The sequence below is a fragment of the Schizosaccharomyces octosporus genome, assembly GCF_000150505.1.
Source record: "Schizosaccharomyces octosporus yFS286 unplaced genomic scaffold supercont6.3, whole genome shotgun sequence".
Taxonomy (NCBI): Eukaryota; Fungi; Ascomycota; class Schizosaccharomycetes; order Schizosaccharomycetales; family Schizosaccharomycetaceae; genus Schizosaccharomyces; species Schizosaccharomyces octosporus.
In genome coordinates this window covers 1,322,545-1,339,254 of record NW_013185621.1, presented here as the reverse complement: position 1 = coordinate 1,339,254, position 16,710 = coordinate 1,322,545, and the positions used below count along the sequence as shown (strand labels likewise).

Here is a 16,710-nt window from a genome sequence, read left to right as displayed (position 1 = left end):
ACTGACACCGCGTTTAATGACGAACGTTTTTATATAAAAAATTAAGTACAAAGAAGCAACGTACACTTGTCGGTTCTAAACTACTGTTATTAGCACCTTTGCGTTTTCTGAGAAAGTGAAAACCACCTACGACTACTTTCAGTAAAACAAAGCTAAAGGTAGTGTTTTCCGTCTGAAAAATAAAAGAAAAGCAGAACAACGACTTAAAATACGCTTATAATAGAATGGTTCGTCTCTTAATTTCCAAGTATCAGGTTTAAGCTTTCAAACATATATTGTTACAAATCCAAAAACTCGGTGAATTCTTTTTGTAAGGCATGAACAACATGGGTAGTTCTATGACTCAGTTAGAGAATTTTTCTCTGTTTGATGATATCTGTACTCTGCTTTTTGTTGAAAAAATACATTATTGGTCTGAGATACACAAGGTTCGTAAACTTGTGAGTCGCTCTATTGAACGGATAAATACGCAGCTTCTTCTTGGTATAGTCATCCGAAATGTGATAGAAAAGAACGATTTGGAAGGTGGTGTTGAGGAAGTGTCAAAGCTGCGGGAACTGCAGCCTACATTTCAAAGATGGTCGGAGTCATCTAACAATGCTTTCCTAAGGCATGTTCGATTGTATTTATCTCTCTACCTTCCGTCATGTAAGTTTGAAATCTGTTCTACCAATAGATATTTTACTTCCACAAAACATGAGGCGTGCGTAATTGCCCGAGAACCTATACCGGCAGGTGATGATATATTAGATCTGTCAGGGACTATTATAAAATTAACCCCAAGAGAAGAACGGACTTTAGGTGCTGAAAAAGATTTTAGTATTTTGCATTCGAGTAGGTTAGGTTCAATGTGTCTATTTTTGGGGCCTGCTCGCTTTGTAAATCATGATTGTGATGCCAATTGCCGATTCAATACTTCAGGTAGAAGAATTTGGCTGAAGTCCGTTAAACCGATTCTACCAGGACAGGAAATTACTACTTTTTATTCATCAAACTACTTCGGTGATAATAACTGTGAATGTCTTTGTTTTACTTGTGAAAAAAAATGTATTAATGGTTACAGAAGATTCTTTAACAATTATTCCGAATTATCTAAATCATTAAGCCTAAAGAATGTGTCTGCTCAACAAAGTCATCAAAGGGAAATACTTCCTTTTTCCATATCTCAACAAGACAGACGTTTTCTTGATGATTGGGATACCGGTAGTGATTTAAGTAGTGCTTCAGACTCAGATTTGGACGATGAATTTTCTCTTTATATCCCACGGCATAAAAGAAGAGTATGGTCTCGTGAACGGAAAATCTCGGAGACAGCTTTCTTAGAAGAAGCCATGAAATCGAAACGGAAAAAAGACTTTGATAAGTTTCAAAAAGAACTTAAAAGGAGAAGACTGTGTGGTAAAGTTGAGTATGCTTGCTCAGATTGTCAAGGACTCTTCAATGAATCATCCACTCAGGCTCCAGATACAAGGTGTCAAAAATGTTCACGTCACTTTTATCTTTATAAACTTCCCTGGCCATCGCGGAATAAATCTGAAAACCAAGAGGTTAAACCTGTCCGAAACCCGGTCAAAGAAATTGCTCAAAAACAACACACCATGTCGCTGCGACGAAAAAAGCCTATAAATTATACCAGTTAGGCTTCTATATAGAAAATATTTGGATTTAATGTGGTTTATTGGATCGTTAACTGTTATTTATTCATAAGTACAATAATTTCAGTGATTAAAAAAGTCTTATCAATTTAAGTTTTTGGTATAAAAATATATATTGTTTTTCATAAGTTAGCAGTGTATCCAGCATGTACATAAATACTTAATGCAATATGTTCGAGCCATTCTAGATATTATGTAGTGCCCTCTAGTGTAACCCGACAGTGCAACTTTCCATTACCACTTACAATAGTTAGAAGAGTCAAAACGTGCTTTGGTTTTCTAAATAATTCTATATTTAGATAAACATGGAGAATGAACAAGAACCCATATTAGGGCCAAATGTGAAACAGCCTACGAATAGAAGAAGATCTAGCATTGTTTACGGGCTGTCCCGTCCACAATTTGTTGGCTCTGATGCAACTGGCGCACCCCCTTCCTTGCAAGATTTTATTGAATCACGTCAAAGAGCTTCGAGGCGAGCCCAAGCTTCTACAACGGCACCCAACTATGGTTCTCTAGAAGAAGCAGGTAGGGAATCCAGCTCTTCCGCTTCGGCGTCAAGTGAAGAAATTAATGATGTTCACGATAGTACTTGGCAAAAGGAATTGAGATTGCTGGTTAGATTTGGTATACCAGTCGTTTTAACTTCGTTACGCCAATATGGAGAGGTAATCATAACGGTCTTTTCACTAGGACATTTAGGTAAAACAGAATTATCAGCTGCTAGTCTTTCGAATATGACTGCCACTATAACAGCTTTTGCCATTTATCAAGGTATTGTTTCCGCTCTTGATACTCTTGGTACCCAGTGCTTTGGATCAGGAAACTATGAGTTAGTGGGTCTCCATTTGCAAAGGATTCTTTCAGTCTTGTGTTTGCTTCAAATACCAATAATTTTTGTTTGGTGGAACATAGAACCGATCCTCCTTTTCTTCAAGCAGGATCCTACGACTTGCTATTTAGCGGGTAGATATATGAAGGTCTTATTACTTGCCAGTCCAGCTTATGCACTATTTGAGTCTTTAAAACGCTTTTTGCAAGTACAAGGTATATTTCAACCAGTTACCAATATTTTGGCCTTTATTGTCCCGCTCAACATTCTCTTAAATTATCTTTTTGTATGGAGCCCTTGGTTTGGGTTTGGATTTATGGGTGCCCCCGTTGCTGTTACTATTACGCTTTGGATGGCTTGCGCAATTCTCCTGTGGTATATTGTATATGTCAATGGGCGTCAAGCTTGGGGAGGCTTTAGTAAAGAAGCTTTTAGAAACTGGGGTCCATTGTGCAGACTTGCTGTTCCTGGAGTTGTTATGATATGTAGTGAATATTGGGCTTTTGAATTACTGACATTCGTTGCCGGTGTCTTGGGCACTACGGATCTCGCTTCTATGTCAGTCTTATCTACGACTTCTTCTGTTTCATACACTATTGCCTTCGGTGTAGCGGCTGCTGCTGCCACAAGAGTAGGGAATTTAATTGGTGCTGGTAATACAAAGCTTGCCAAACTTTCTACATACGTTGCCGTATCCGTAGCAGCTTTGATTGGACTTTGCATAACTTCTATGATGGTAATATTTAGGAATCACTGGGCATACCTTTTCACTTCCGACAAAGATGTGGTACAATTGGTTGCTAAACTAGTTCCACTTTGTGCATTAATGAACATCGCTGATAACACTCAGTGTGTAGCTGGAGGTGTTCTTCGCGGTCAAGGACGTCAGCGTATCGGAGGCATCGTTAACTTCGTGGCCTACTATATTCTAGCGTTACCAATTGCTATTGTATTATGTTTTTACCTTAATTGGGGTTTGTTTGGTTTATGGGTCGGAATAACTGTTGCAGTATTTGTTATAGCTGCCGTTGAAACGCACTGTGCTCTTCATGTCAATTGGGAACATTTGGTAGAAGTGGCTGAACAACATATTGATGAAGCGCGTAATGTCTAGTTTTGATAACTCTTTCATTTATTTTTAAAGAAAGAGTGAAATTTTGTTTGTTTTGAATGGGTCAACTGAAAAAAATAAAAAAAGAAAGCAATGTTTTCAGCTCGAATTTTTTTGTGATCAGTGGAATCTGTAAACAATATAAATTACTGATTTATCTGTACACATTTTAGAAGCTAAAAGTTGCATATTTCGTATGCCAGAGTTTCAGGTACTGGAGACCGGAACCGCCTTCTACCAACCAACCCCCAATTTTGAATAAATACTTGAAGATCACTAATACTACAAAATTTTGTTAATGTCTTTGGTATCTTATGATAGTTCAGATTCTGATGAAGAATATGAAAAGACAATTGCTACAAAATCGACGCCTAATGAAAAATTGTTTCAGCATGCTAGAAGAATTCCTGAAGGGAAGAGAATTTATGAAGAACGAGAAAACAACTTACTTTTAAATATGGACGATAAGATTCATCAAAATGTTAATAGAGAAAAAGATGATGCTAACCGAGATAAGGGTTCACCATCAAAACACTTCAGTGGACCTGTAATGCTTAATGAAATTTTGCCTGATCCTCATCATGGGAGAAATATTTTGCCAAAAAAATCAAAACGTTCAGACATAGAGGCTGAGGTTGTATATGGCAGCGAGAAACCAAACGTTGATGATACTTCAGCTGCCGATTTACAATTTGATGCAAACAATGTTAATACCGATTCCATTTCGCTTTTTAATGTGTCAGCTCCTTATAAGGAGTCGCGTGAAGGATATACCTCGGATGAACAAAATTATGAACCCGTGTTTGTGAAACCTCAACGAAAGAAACAGCGTGTAAGTACACAATCATTAAAAGAAGGGGACATTACTTCGTTGCAGCCATTCAGCCATACACGAGATACCGAAAAACCGCCGTCATCTGAAGCAGACATTATCGAAGGAAGACGGAAAGAAAAGGTCCGGCTCATTGACGTCGACATGAATCAACTACCTACGGTAGATCCTCAAGAAGCCACCTCTGTAACACCATCAATAAAAAGCGTAGCTCCTGGCCGTCATCAACTATCGTCGTTGGTTGGAATGGCTGTTAGTCAAAAGGAGAGTTTTGAAACGTATTTTGAGCAGCAACGAGCAAACAAGAAGGCTTCCTCAAAAAGTTATGGATTTTAATGATTATTTTGTTTTTGATGTTTAGGAATAATATTATGAAGAATGTAAGCCCATGAGTTTTCTTCGACTGAACTTCTTGAGGGTAAGCATGAACCAAACGACAGAGTGCTCTTACATATTTCTGCATTCATAATAAATATAATATATATAAAAGTACTTTTCAAATCGTAAATGTATCAATTTTTCTAGTAATCAGTATTAGGTATAAAAAATGAAACTTAATTCACTAACTGTTTCGTAGAATATTTGGTTTGTATTTTAACGATTTACTTTGTTGGAATTTTCCCAGTTTGTTCTCATTGTCTATGTTGTTCACTTGGGTTTCCCTCAATGACTTCCTTCTTCAGACAACAAGTAACCTATGAGCTTACCAATTAATTCATGAAAACTGCTATATGATAAAGTCATAGGAGTTATCTTTTGAATTGTATAATTTTGAACAAGTATAATTAATTATTTTCTATTTATACCTATTAATCAGTCCTTTCGACGCTCACACTCGTTTAATATAATTTTGGTAACGAATTTGGACCTAATATATTGTTAAGTTAGAAAAGTAACTTTTTCAAAGAATTTTTTATGAACGCAGGATGGAAGAAGATAAGAAGAAGGAGATACTAAGTGAAGAAAAATCATTTTCTCATTTGAGTTCTGAGTTGGATACTCAGGGTACTCCAGTGGGTGAGAAAACGCCATTGTTTTTCGAAGGACCTAGCTTAGATGTTTCTCCTAATGATGCATCTAGGTTTTTAAATAATGAGAGTGGTGAAGTTTCCTTTGGTAATATGTCAGAACTCAACGTCGCTACTGACCTTTTGGAATCTTTAGATTTACGGAGTATGTACATGCAGGGATACGGTCATAACGATGCTTTATTTAATTCATCCCAAAGTCCTACAAAGAAATCTGGTGGTTTCTCTATTGGGCGTCGTATGAATACGTCTAATGAAGAACGGATCCCTAGTTTAACTTACACTACCGGGAGCTCGAATGGTTCTTCACGACCTTCAGTGTATAAAGATGACGCTGTATCCGATATTCAAGATGATGAATATGCAGATATTCCTCAAAGGATCATCTATTCCAATGGTGCTGCTTCTCAAGATGATTCTTCAGAGAAATCCAATTTTATCTCATCTACTTCCTCACCCAAGAGTACCCTGGTTGGTTCTCTATCAAGACCAAATGATTATTCTAATGAAACAGAAGAAAACGGTAGGCTATCTCGTCCAATTTCTAGTAATGGTAAGCCTCTGCCACCCCTTCCTTTTTCCCCAGAGAGGGTTCCTCGAGCTCTACCGCGTACGCCACAATTGCTCCCTTCTAAGGTCAATTATGAAATGCCATCTGATGATTCTTTAACATCTGAAACCGTAGATTATAATCTGCAACATCCTCTTGCACCCATTCAGGAAGCACCTGTAGAAGATACCACCGAGCATGTTTCGACATCTGTTTTTGACGATGACGTTAATAAGTCGATGTTTTCTTCTGATAGTCTTCGTAAAAAAGTGCAAGCCAAACTCGAAGCTAAGCGTGCCTCTGATGGAAGTTTTTACCTAAGCTCATCTCAGGACAATGACGGATTTTCTAAAGAATCGGTGAGCCGAGAACAGATTCCAAACGTTTTGGATGATTATATGGATAACGGTGAGAAAGTGGTTACAAATGATAACTATCGATCTCCTTCAAAGCGTGGTTCAGTTACTTATAAAGAGGTTCCGCGATATTCTCTTGCTGCTGCGAAGATTAAATTTAGTATAGCTAGTCAACGAGGCCGCATCAAAAGCAGCTCCTCTATTGATAATTTAAGCGCTATACTAGATTCGGATGAACTTCACCAGAAGCTGATAACTCCTATTCCTGGTTCGAAACGTACTTTTAGTAATATCACTGCAAATGATGTCGCAAGTCAATCAGACTTTATACCGAGTAGTTCTCAATCCCAGAAGGAAGGAGCATGGAACATTTCGGAAACGGGAACCGTGGCTTATTATGAGCCAAGTTTTGAAGTGTCGGATAAAATAGCTGAAGCGAGGGAATCTACTCCCATTTCAGATGAAGGGACAAATAATCGGCCAAGATCTTTAGAAATTGATCGTTCCAAATCCAATCGTGTGAATAAACCTAAAATTGGCTCTACAGCTGCTGGAGCTGAGAATGTTGCTCCGCGACCGTCAACCTCGCTGGGATTTGTCAAACGAGATATTTTTGAAGACAAGCCTAAATCTTTACCAAAAAGTGGCCGTTTCTTTATTCATTTAAATTATTTTCGACATTTGTCCTCGCCTTTCGTTGGAGATCAACCAGGAATGAGAATAAGCGTAGTTACGCCTTCCCAAAGTGTTCAACTTCCATGGCAATTGAACAAAAGCAATGATAGATTGGACCATGATTTCACCTTTCCTGCTGATGATAAATTTGCCGTCGATTTCATGTTTTTTGACATGCCACATAGCAGTAGTATTCAAGACAAAAATCAGACTTTTACGAAGTCCAACCCCCAAGCTGTAAATGTGGAAACAAAATCGAAAACAAAAAGGCTTTTTGAGCGTCTTTTCAATCGACGTAAAAAAAGGAAACTTGCAAAGTCTAACTCTTTAAATGGTGGTAAGCAAAAGCCTAATAAGTTGACCAAAGTATCAGGAATAGCCACTCTGACATTGTCTCATGTTAAGGATAATTGCTTTGGTAAAGTTTTAGTTACTGAGATTCCCATCAGATTACAGGCCATGTCTGGTAAAACGGGCTTAAAACTGAACGACGTTATAGGAAATCTATCATTGAGTTGTCTATATATTCCTGAGCTTGCCGTCCCAGAATCTGAAATGCCTATTACACTTGGTCAAGCCAATCAAGATCTTCGACATATTCGTCAGACTTATATATACAAAGAGGGTTATATTTATATACTGGAGGGTACTTCTGTTCGTAGACGATTTGCGGTTCTATCTTCTAAAAAAATCAGTTTGTATACTGACAAAGGTGGTGATTTTCTTTTGGGTTTGAAGGCTGTTGGAAATGTACGAAGTTTGTCTATAGCCGATTGCGACAAAGAAATGTTGAATTTGGGAATTACTATGGGAATCCTCATGATTACCGACAAAGGGGTTCGTGTAAAGTTTTACTCAGATTCTGAAAAGGAGTGTACAAAATGGATTGAGGCACTCAATGCTCATTCTTTGGTACTAGAAAGAGAAAATCAGAGACCTTGGCTTCAAGAGTTTGTTAAGCTTATTCAATAATTTTGGATATTTTTATTTTGGATCAATATCAGAAGTTGATGGAATTTTTTTTAAATTTGAATAAATTTTAATTATTTAGACAATTATATGGATTACTAAGTATATTATAGTGCAGTATATAAAATTGTAGGTAGCTTATTGCAGGTGTACGAAGATTCTTGCGTTGCGAGTAGACACTAGTACATCCAACTCAAGCTCATACTAAACACAGATAAACACGTAATTAGGAAAATGGATCCTAAAATAGAAGAATATACATATGGTTTTTGGAAAATAAAAGCACAAAAAGGTGCTATTTTGAAGTCATACGAGGCTGATAATTTGCAGTCGAATTTGGGGTTTGCACCTCCCGAGATGACATTTGGAAAGAATCTCATTACAGTTTTTTATAAAGATAGCCCAATCTACGGGTTTTTTACCAAGGATGCTTTAGAAATGGTCGGTAAAGGATCAGGTGAATTGATGCAAGTTTCATTCGCAGAAGAATGGATAAAATCAAGAACAAAGACTGGAGAGAGCTTTCCAGTTGTCTCTCCATATGATTGGACTTACTATACGGAATATCAGGGTACAATTTTAGACGGAAACCTTTGCTTCAAAGATGTCCAGGACCAAATCCCTGCCGCAGAGATTTTGCAAGCTGGTAGTAACTTATGGTACAGCGAGTTGATTTTATTCGAAGACGAATTAGCTGACAATGGCAAAGCAATGTTTGACGTTCGAGTACGGGTAGTGAAAGGACATTTGATTTTGCTAGCAAGATTGGTAATGCGTTTGGATAATGTGATAGTGCGTGTTAATGAGACAAGGATCTATATCGATTTGAATGGGAACCGAATACTAAAAGACTTCCGTAAAAAAGAGTCTAATTATGAGAGCGTCATCAAACGTATACCTCTAGGGTCAGATAAAGCAAGACTTTTGGATGATAATAACTGGCTTAGTGAAAGTCTACCATTACAGTATCACAACATATCAGAGCTCCAGGGTGTACATTGAGTACGTGTGTAATTTGAATATTTTGGAAGTCATCTGGCTTATTGCTGTCATCCAAGAATTTCTGATTTGGATGGTAGTACTATCATTTGTACAGATTCCTTTCACAAGGATAAGTATTCGCAACACATGCATCGCTTTCATGAAATTCATTAATGGACAAGAAGATACTTTCCCGTTATTCAATTTTTTACGGAATTAGAGTTTACTGACTTATGTATTAATATCTGTTTCCTTATAGCTATGTAATATTATGCTGATTAGTTAGTTTGCTAACTTTTAAAATACACAAAGGAACAATTGCTCTGGGTTTTGTATGAATAGTCAAGCAGAAAGCATGTCTTCTAATAATAATACCTATTGGCACTAAAAATAAAATAATAAATTTCACTTACATAATCCATATTGCAGAATTTAAAAAATGGTGGAAGCATCTGAGATGTTTCATCTTGAACTTGCACTAACCAACACTTATACCTTGTAAGTTTGCTGTTCCCCTTTTCGGAAAGAGGTTAATAGTTAAGCCATTAAAATCATATTTTGATATATCTAAAAAACAAATAAACCTGAAGTTTTGATTAGAGGTGGGTACAAAGGAAATAATGTTGAGAACTTGTAGACAATTACTGGGTTCCGATGTTAGGTCGGGATTGTACAAAAATCAGAACAATTTGCTCTTGCAAATAAGAAATTTACACAATACTTCTTTCCTATCCAAGGAAGCCGGGCAAAAGGCAGATATAAACTCTCAGAATGATTCTAAGTTTAAACCAATAACTCCCCCAAAAGACCCGAGAAATATTGCTCCCCCTAATAGTTTTTTAACTAAAGCAAGTTTATTGTTCCAAAAAATTATCTCGCCCAAACAGAATATGTTTTTCGAGGCTACTAGTACTGCGAGATATATGTACTATGAGGCCTCGCGTCAAGCAACTCCAGAAAGAGATTCCCAAGATGCCTTTCAATTCTGGTTCCGCAGATGCGAAGTTCCAATGACATTTCAGTCTTGGTTTCAAATCACGCAGTTACATCTTTGGATTCTCCAAACACGTATCCGTGGTCTTCAACCGCAAGAAAAACAGGCACTCTCTCAAGCTTTAGTAACTCGTTTTTTTGAAGATATGGAGTTTCGTATCCATAAAGATTATAGGATAAACAGTGATCGTATAACAGGAATGTATTTGAAGGATCTGTTCCAACAACAGACGGGGGCTATTTTTGGATATGATCAATCGATGTTAGGTAACGATGCTGTCTTGGCTACCGCCATTTGGAGAAATCTGTTCGCTGGAAGCCAAAATGTAGATTTATCGATATTATCTGAAATTGTGGCTTTTGTGCGTTTAAATGTCTTCGAACTATCGAATATTTCAAATGAAGAATTTATGAGTAGAAGAGATGCTTTATTCATCCCACCCGGTCAGAAAATTGAAAAGGTTAATTAATGGACTTATAATACTGAAGACCCCTTGAACGAATTTCAATAGTCATAGTTTTAGTTGGCCATTGCCAGCTTTATTAGTACAATGCTAAAATAATAATATTTTGAAGACTCAATATGTGTTTAGAATGTAGTATTTATGTAGTGAAAGCTTTTACAAAGTTGTAAACAGGGGAAGCTCTAGCTGCTTCGTAAACAATGAGATTTCCTCGGTAAAATGTAAGGATTCTTTAGCGGAATTGATTACTGTAGATAAATATTTAATCTTTTGTAATTTCTTCTTTATAAGCTTTCTGTTTCTCTCCTTCTTGTTGGCTGCGTAATCTCCACTCGGATGTTTGATCTATTCTGAATTTTTTTATGTTAGTTTCAATACTATAACATGCATTGTAAGCATACGTTTTCTGAAGACAACCCTTCATTATATGACTTTGTTCGCGACATTTCCAAAGCACGCTGATAGTTCGACCAGTAGCGCATTGAACAAAGTCTTCAATTTCTTTTTGGCAATTCTTTTTCACCTCCTGTTGGTATATTGATCGTAACTCAAATTCTTCTTCAATAGCTGATTTATTACCCATAATCGCAATTTTTACACACTAAACGCTAATATGGTGAGTAGCTATGCAGTGAGAGAATTGATGTAGTAATCCGGCACGGTTAATTGTCGTTATTAAGGTGTAAGTGATAATTACAATTTCGCTAGACTTCCGAAGTTTCAAGTATATAGTGTATGTTGGAAGTTAGTTTGCGAACAGGTGTGCGTTAATCCATGGAACTTCGCGTCGACTGGCAAACATATCCAAAGACGTGAAAGGTCAGAAATTCGTGCTTTTCGGGTTCTTAATCATTTAAAGAATATTTTTGCTTTAAATTGATAAAAAGGAGAAAATACTGTGTGTTAATAAATTAATAATAATATGGAAAATGAAGACGCCATTAGATTTTTCATTGAGAATCCAGCTCCTTCTACTTTAAGCAATGTAGAAAATAAAGTGAAAAGATTCATTGATTTGCAACCTGAAGAAAGGAATGTTGTCTTAGTTACTAGCGGTGGAACTTTGGTTCCTATGGAAAAAAACATGGTTCGCTACATAGACAATTTTAGCGCAGGAAATAGGGGAGCTGCATCTGCTGAATATTTTTGTAAAGCTGGGTATGCTGTTATTTTCCTTTATAGGAACTATAGTTTGATGCCATTTGTCCGGCACTTTGAAGGGCCATGGACAAATCTCTTCACTAAAAGGAATGTCGGTTCTTCTTCGTCTTGGGAAATCAAGGATTCCCTCAAAGACATGCTAAACAGCTCTCTTGAAGACTTAGAACATATGGAAAAGCGAAGTCAGTTACTTTGTTTACCGTATACGATGCTTACTGAATATCTATGGTATTTGAAAACCATAGCGGAAGGCTTAAAATGCTTAAGATCAAGAGCTTTATTTTATTTAGCAGCTGCTGTAAGTGATTTTCATATACCTGCCCAGGACATGAGTGAACACAAAATTCAAAGTGGAGCCGGAAAAGACAAACTTGAACTTTCCATGCGTCCAGTACCTAAATTTCTTCGTTATCTGGTAGATTCTTGGGCACCTGAGGCATTAATTATCTCGTTTAAATTGGAGACTGACGAGAATATTTTGATTCAAAAGGCTAGGGCTGCTTTACACCGTTATAACCATCAGTTGGTCATTGCCAATTTGTTGACTACTCGAAAAAAATCGGTTGCATTTGTCATCCCCGATTCTGTAATGTGGTTGCATCTATCTGAAGACGATTTAAAAAATGGCATTGAAATCGAGGATTACATTGTTTCCCAATGTATTAAATTACATAAAGAGAAGAACCTAACATGAAAATTCGTCGCATAAATAAACCGTTTCGTGTTTGCTTTGTGAATATGTAGTGGTTGATATATATAAACGAATAGAAAACGTATGCTTAAACGAGTTTGGACAGCACGAAAAATTGAAAACATCTATCTAATTATAACATGTAGGATAAGAATACATTATTCAAATAATTGCAATACTATAGCTTGCATTTATAGCAGAGAGCTTGAGGAGTTCAAAATATTATGGGTTTGGTAAACAAAAATTTTTTTCGGGATAGGAGGTTTCCTATAAGATTTTTGGTTCATAGTAATGAAGTGAGTTTTACATTTCTACATAATTCTATAATTGCTACCATATAATCTTCGAAGTCTTTCGTTTGCCTTTCGTTTAATAAAGAAACCGGATAATTAAGTTTTGAGTATGTAATGGTTCTTTGAAAAAGCGATGCATATTACAACTTGTTACCTGTGGCAGACAGGTAAGAAGTTGTAATTCTAGTAAATTTATATTTGTTATTTTATTGACTGCTTTGGTAGTACTTAGGTTGAATAGTAATAGTTTGCAGGGATCGGATTCATAATTTAAGTTGTATGACCAATTAATTAAGCTAGACCAGTCAGATCGTCCAAGTAATTTCTGTATACTTACAACTGTCGTTCGCTAAACTACTGTTATATTTGCCTAACAACTTCTTGGCTTATTTATTTCATTTATGAATTCTTAGTTATACGATGAATATATTAACGAGTTAGTATAGTTTGGGTTATGACAATAACTTACCCATTGTCTTCGTTGAGCCTTTTTAGTGTGTCTTACCGAGGATGTCGTTAACATAAATATCATAATATCATTAATAATATAAATTTTTAATACGGTCACATAAATTATAGCAAAATGTATTGTACTAAATAGTATAGTATTAAGAAGACAGCAAACCGGCGGTATCTTGGAAATATAGCTTTATTAGCTATAGATAAATAATGTGTTTTTAGTTGTCATTACAACTTTATAATAACTTCGGATTAATAAAGCTAATTTTCGTACGACATGATTGTATTATGCGGCATCCTTTGTTGCCCGGAAACGTTCACTTGCAGTTTGCCAAAGATTTTATGTTCGGTGCATTGGTTTGGTTTCTATATAGACATAAAACCGTAAAAGATCTTTTAACCTATATTTTCCACTATTTTAATTTCATTATGGTAGATCTTTTCATGTTCTATAAATGTCTACAGTTAGATCATTAGCTGAATTAATTAAACTTCAATACCCAATATGATTACTGTGGTTCTGGCGAAATGTTATGATAAAAAAAGAAATATTAATTTTTTTGATAATAAAACATACATAATTAACATTGAATGACAAGTATTTGCATGCATGCAAACGCTGAGAACGGTTTTTTGAACGTAATTCTCCAACAACCTCGGTATACTAAATAAATTGTGTGTCCCTTTACATCAAAGAAAATTATGCAGGTAGAGGGAGAGTTGTTATTGCATTTGCATACCGCTTCATACACAAAGATAGATGCAGAGGAAATGCTTTGAATCTAAAACTACGAGAAGCGATTTTAAGAAATTTGTTCTAGCAGAGAGAGAAAGAAATTCTAAACTCTCTCTCTCTTTTTTTTTTATTTACAGAATGATACACTTTGCTGTCCTTTCTTTCCTAACCATCATTCAATTGGAAGAAAAAAAAAGACAAAAAAAAAAAAAACAAAAAAAAAAAAAACAAAAAAAAAAAACAAAAAAAAAACAAACAAAAAGAAAATCTTGAATCGTCACTGCACCATATCGTTTTAGGAACCTTTTCTGTATGTTCTTTGTTAACTACCTAGGGTTACTACTCGGGTTACGACAAAAACACTGAGTTCTAGCAATTCTGCGATGAGTAGCACGATAACTAATGATCGGGATTGAGTCATGAACTGTATTTTTTATTTTTTTATTTTTTTTATATAACTTTGGAAGTTGGTGTGATTATGACATGACTTTCAGTATGAGTTGGATCGATGAATAAATACACATAAGAAGATCCTTATTTGCTTATTTGATTGAAAGGAGGGGCGGCTCCATTGGGAATTACCTTTCAATAAGGACATGAAATACATTCGTCACCATTTATTTTAAACAGAAAATAAAGTCAATGCATTATAGAGACGGATCTGCCGTGTTATCCATGTTACATCATGACTTATCGTTGGTATTTTTTCTTCAATCATGACGTCAAACATCACCAACAATGTTCACTTGAAAGATCAGTTAATATTTCATTGTGAATGACTAATGTTACACCGTCCATACTGATGCGAGCTTTAATAATGATGCTATTGTTTCTGAAATGACGCCCTGGTGTGTTATATTATGCTATAATACATTCGCTTATTCTTCACCCATACTATTTTACGTAATAACATCGGTTGCGATTACTGTAAGAAATGAAACGGTACAAGCGAGTATTGTTTCGAAAAGTGTGCCAAATTTTTGAAGTACGACATTCAAACAGTCGTCATTGCCCGCATATTACTGGACGTGAATACAGTAGAGCCTTTACCCCCCCCCCCCCAATGAGTTTAAATTAAACAACAGCAGTCGATCCTGAGCAATACTCAATTGGGAGCAAAGCAATGACATAAGCCCTGTCTTTATAGTTTATAAAAGATAATAGAGGTTAAACTCTGAAATGGGATAGAATACAAAGAGGGAATTGCAACAATGCAAGAGCTCAAAATTACTCTTATTTAACAGACCACATTTTACAATTCACGTGTTTCATATGTTGGTTGTTTTATTAACCATTAGCATCAATAATGCCAACTAACTGTTGTTCAAAATCAAATTCATTATTATATTTTATAGAATAATTCTTATACTTTTACCCTTGAGTAAGTTGGCGTTCATACTGCCTTGTATGTTTACTAATAAAGCTAACGGGGCCACCCTTTTCTCCTCTGGTAGGTGTACATAAGTAGCCGTTGCGGCCAATAATGACAGCCAAAGCAGAGTGAAAGTGATCAGTAGACAAAATGTACGGAATATAAAAAGGTGAAGTTGGATGATGGAAGACAAAAGATAGAAATTATAAAAGAGCATATGACATGTGCTTTTCATACTGTTCATACTGTTTTCCTTTTAGATATGTATTATTTGCATGAGAGATCATCCAAGTCGCAATGGTGTAGTTGGGAGCATGACAGACTGAAGATCTGTTGGTCACCGGTTCGATCCCGGTTTGTGACAAATTTTTTCCTTTTTTTTCATCGTCGTATCCTTTTGAACTGAACCGGACTTGGGTTGGTTCATGCTTCCATTGTATCGTTGTTATTGACGACAATTAGGTCAGGTGGACGAAAGGGTGACTCGACTTTGGGTCAAATGCAAATCAACAATCAACAATCGAAAAGAGAAAGACATACTGAAAAGAAGTGAAGGAGGGCTGTGAACCAGGATGCCAATGTAATTCGTTCAAAGTGATTGAGACTTTACAACCAAAATAACCAGCCATTCATTTTGACATTGAAGATGTCTTTGTCTTGCCAGAGACTATCAACCAAAATGTTTGATGTAATTCTAATTCTATTTTATTTTCTTTTCTTTTAAAATTTTTTCCTAGCTTCGTGTAACACAATGAATTAGCATAAAAATTCTGACAAGGAAAAAATTCTTACTCCGTCAGGGGGAATAGAACCCCCGCCGCATCGGTGAGAGCGATGAATCCTAGCCACTGGACCATGACGGATTTCTTAATCCTTGGAACGTTGAATTTAACTACCAGCTATTACCAGCTATTCTTCGTTATGTTATCGAATAATGGCTAGTTAAGTTGGGTGGTAGTGCAGTACCGGGCGGAGCTTTGACAAGAGAGGCAGAGCAATAAACAATAAGCAGTAAGCAATAAGAATATAAACATATAGACATATAAACATAGTAGACTACGAGAAGGAGTCACGAAATACGGAACAAAGCGTGTACATAACCCCAGCTGAATTGTAAACTAAATATTACGTTTGTTACTTGCTTTATTTTTTTACTTTTATTTTTTTTTTATTTCCTTCACATAAAAAAATTTAGTAGTAAATTGGACACTGGCTTTTCGTGAATGTAAATAAATTAGGCAATAACTTTGATCGATACAAAAGCATCGTGATCTAGAATATGGTATCGTCTGTTCCAGCAATCAATACAATAGCGATGAGAATACAAACAAGTCACCAAATAGAGGCACGAGCTTCAACCAAATGTCTAGGGAAAGAGAATATACGGAACAGAACAAAGAGAAGTTGTTTTTTGAGAATACAGGATAAGAGAAGATAGGATAGGATGGGACAGGATAAAATAGGAGAAAGAGAATTTCATTTTGAGCAAGGAAATAAATAAAATAATTGAATGAGCAATTGATAAAGAAAAAGAGAAAATAAAGAAAAGAGA

The 16,710-nt window shown here is 36.0% G+C and overlaps 8 protein-coding genes and 2 non-coding genes across 10 annotated transcripts; 8 read left to right on the top strand and 2 right to left on the bottom strand.

Annotated features, from left to right (window-relative positions):
• Positions 1–326: 326 nt before the first annotated feature.
• SOCG_01154 (histone lysine methyltransferase Set9) lies at positions 327–1,640 on the top strand (the record flags this gene model as incomplete). Its single annotated transcript, XM_013164109.1, has 1 exon — positions 327–1,640. The coding sequence occupies one exon, from the start codon at positions 327–329 to the stop codon at positions 1,638–1,640; it is 1,314 nt and encodes a 437-aa protein (XP_013019563.1).
• A 320-nt stretch (positions 1,641–1,960) lies between these two features.
• Positions 1,961–3,601, top strand: SOCG_01153 (MatE family transporter; the record flags this gene model as incomplete). The annotated part of the gene is made up of 1 exon (XM_013164108.1): positions 1,961–3,601. The coding sequence occupies one exon, from the start codon at positions 1,961–1,963 to the stop codon at positions 3,599–3,601; it is 1,641 nt and encodes a 546-aa protein (XP_013019562.1).
• A 295-nt stretch (positions 3,602–3,896) lies between these two features.
• Positions 3,897–4,766, top strand: SOCG_01152 (complexed with Cdc5 protein Cwf20; the record flags this gene model as incomplete). Its single annotated transcript, XM_013164107.1, has 1 exon — positions 3,897–4,766. One exon carries the CDS (start codon positions 3,897–3,899, stop codon positions 4,764–4,766), a length of 870 nt encoding a protein of 289 aa, XP_013019561.1.
• A 315-nt stretch (positions 4,767–5,081) lies between these two features.
• Positions 5,082–8,163, top strand: SOCG_01151 (medial ring protein Mid1). Its single transcript, XM_013164106.1, has one exon. It carries the CDS (start codon positions 5,357–5,359, stop codon positions 8,009–8,011), a length of 2,655 nt encoding a protein of 884 aa, XP_013019560.1. The 5' UTR covers positions 5,082–5,356; the 3' UTR covers positions 8,012–8,163.
• A 1-nt stretch (position 8,164) lies between these two features.
• SOCG_01150 (TIP41-like type 2a phosphatase regulator Tip41) lies at positions 8,165–9,403 on the top strand. The gene has a single exon (XM_013164105.1). It carries the CDS (start codon positions 8,243–8,245, stop codon positions 9,008–9,010), a length of 768 nt encoding a protein of 255 aa, XP_013019559.1. The 5' UTR covers positions 8,165–8,242; the 3' UTR covers positions 9,011–9,403.
• Positions 9,404–9,440: 37 nt separating this feature from the next.
• Positions 9,441–10,566, top strand: SOCG_01149 (ubiquinol cytochrome-c reductase assembly protein Cbp3). The gene has a single exon (XM_013164104.1). The coding sequence runs from the start codon at positions 9,610–9,612 to the stop codon at positions 10,450–10,452; it is 843 nt and encodes a 280-aa protein (XP_013019558.1). The 5' UTR covers positions 9,441–9,609; the 3' UTR covers positions 10,453–10,566.
• Positions 10,475–11,233, bottom strand: SOCG_01148 (uncharacterized protein). The gene is made up of 2 exons (XM_013164103.1): positions 10,848–11,233; positions 10,475–10,796 (listed from the first exon to the last, which is right to left on the bottom strand). The coding sequence occupies exons 1-2, from the start codon at positions 11,027–11,029 to the stop codon at positions 10,709–10,711; spliced, it is 270 nt and encodes an 89-aa protein (XP_013019557.1). The 5' UTR covers positions 11,030–11,233; the 3' UTR covers positions 10,475–10,708.
• Positions 11,174–12,553, top strand: SOCG_01147 (phosphopantothenate-cysteine ligase). The gene has a single exon (XM_013164102.1). It carries the CDS (start codon positions 11,369–11,371, stop codon positions 12,299–12,301), a length of 933 nt encoding a protein of 310 aa, XP_013019556.1. The 5' UTR covers positions 11,174–11,368; the 3' UTR covers positions 12,302–12,553.
• Positions 12,554–15,449: 2,896 nt separating this feature from the next.
• On the top strand, positions 15,450–15,522 carry SOCG_16392. The gene has a single exon. It is a non-coding gene; the product is annotated as a tRNA-Phe (tRNA).
• Positions 15,523–15,949: 427 nt separating this feature from the next.
• On the bottom strand, positions 15,950–16,021 carry SOCG_16391. The gene has a single exon. It is a non-coding gene; the product is annotated as a tRNA-Glu (tRNA).
• Between the last annotated feature and the right edge of the window lie 689 nt (positions 16,022–16,710).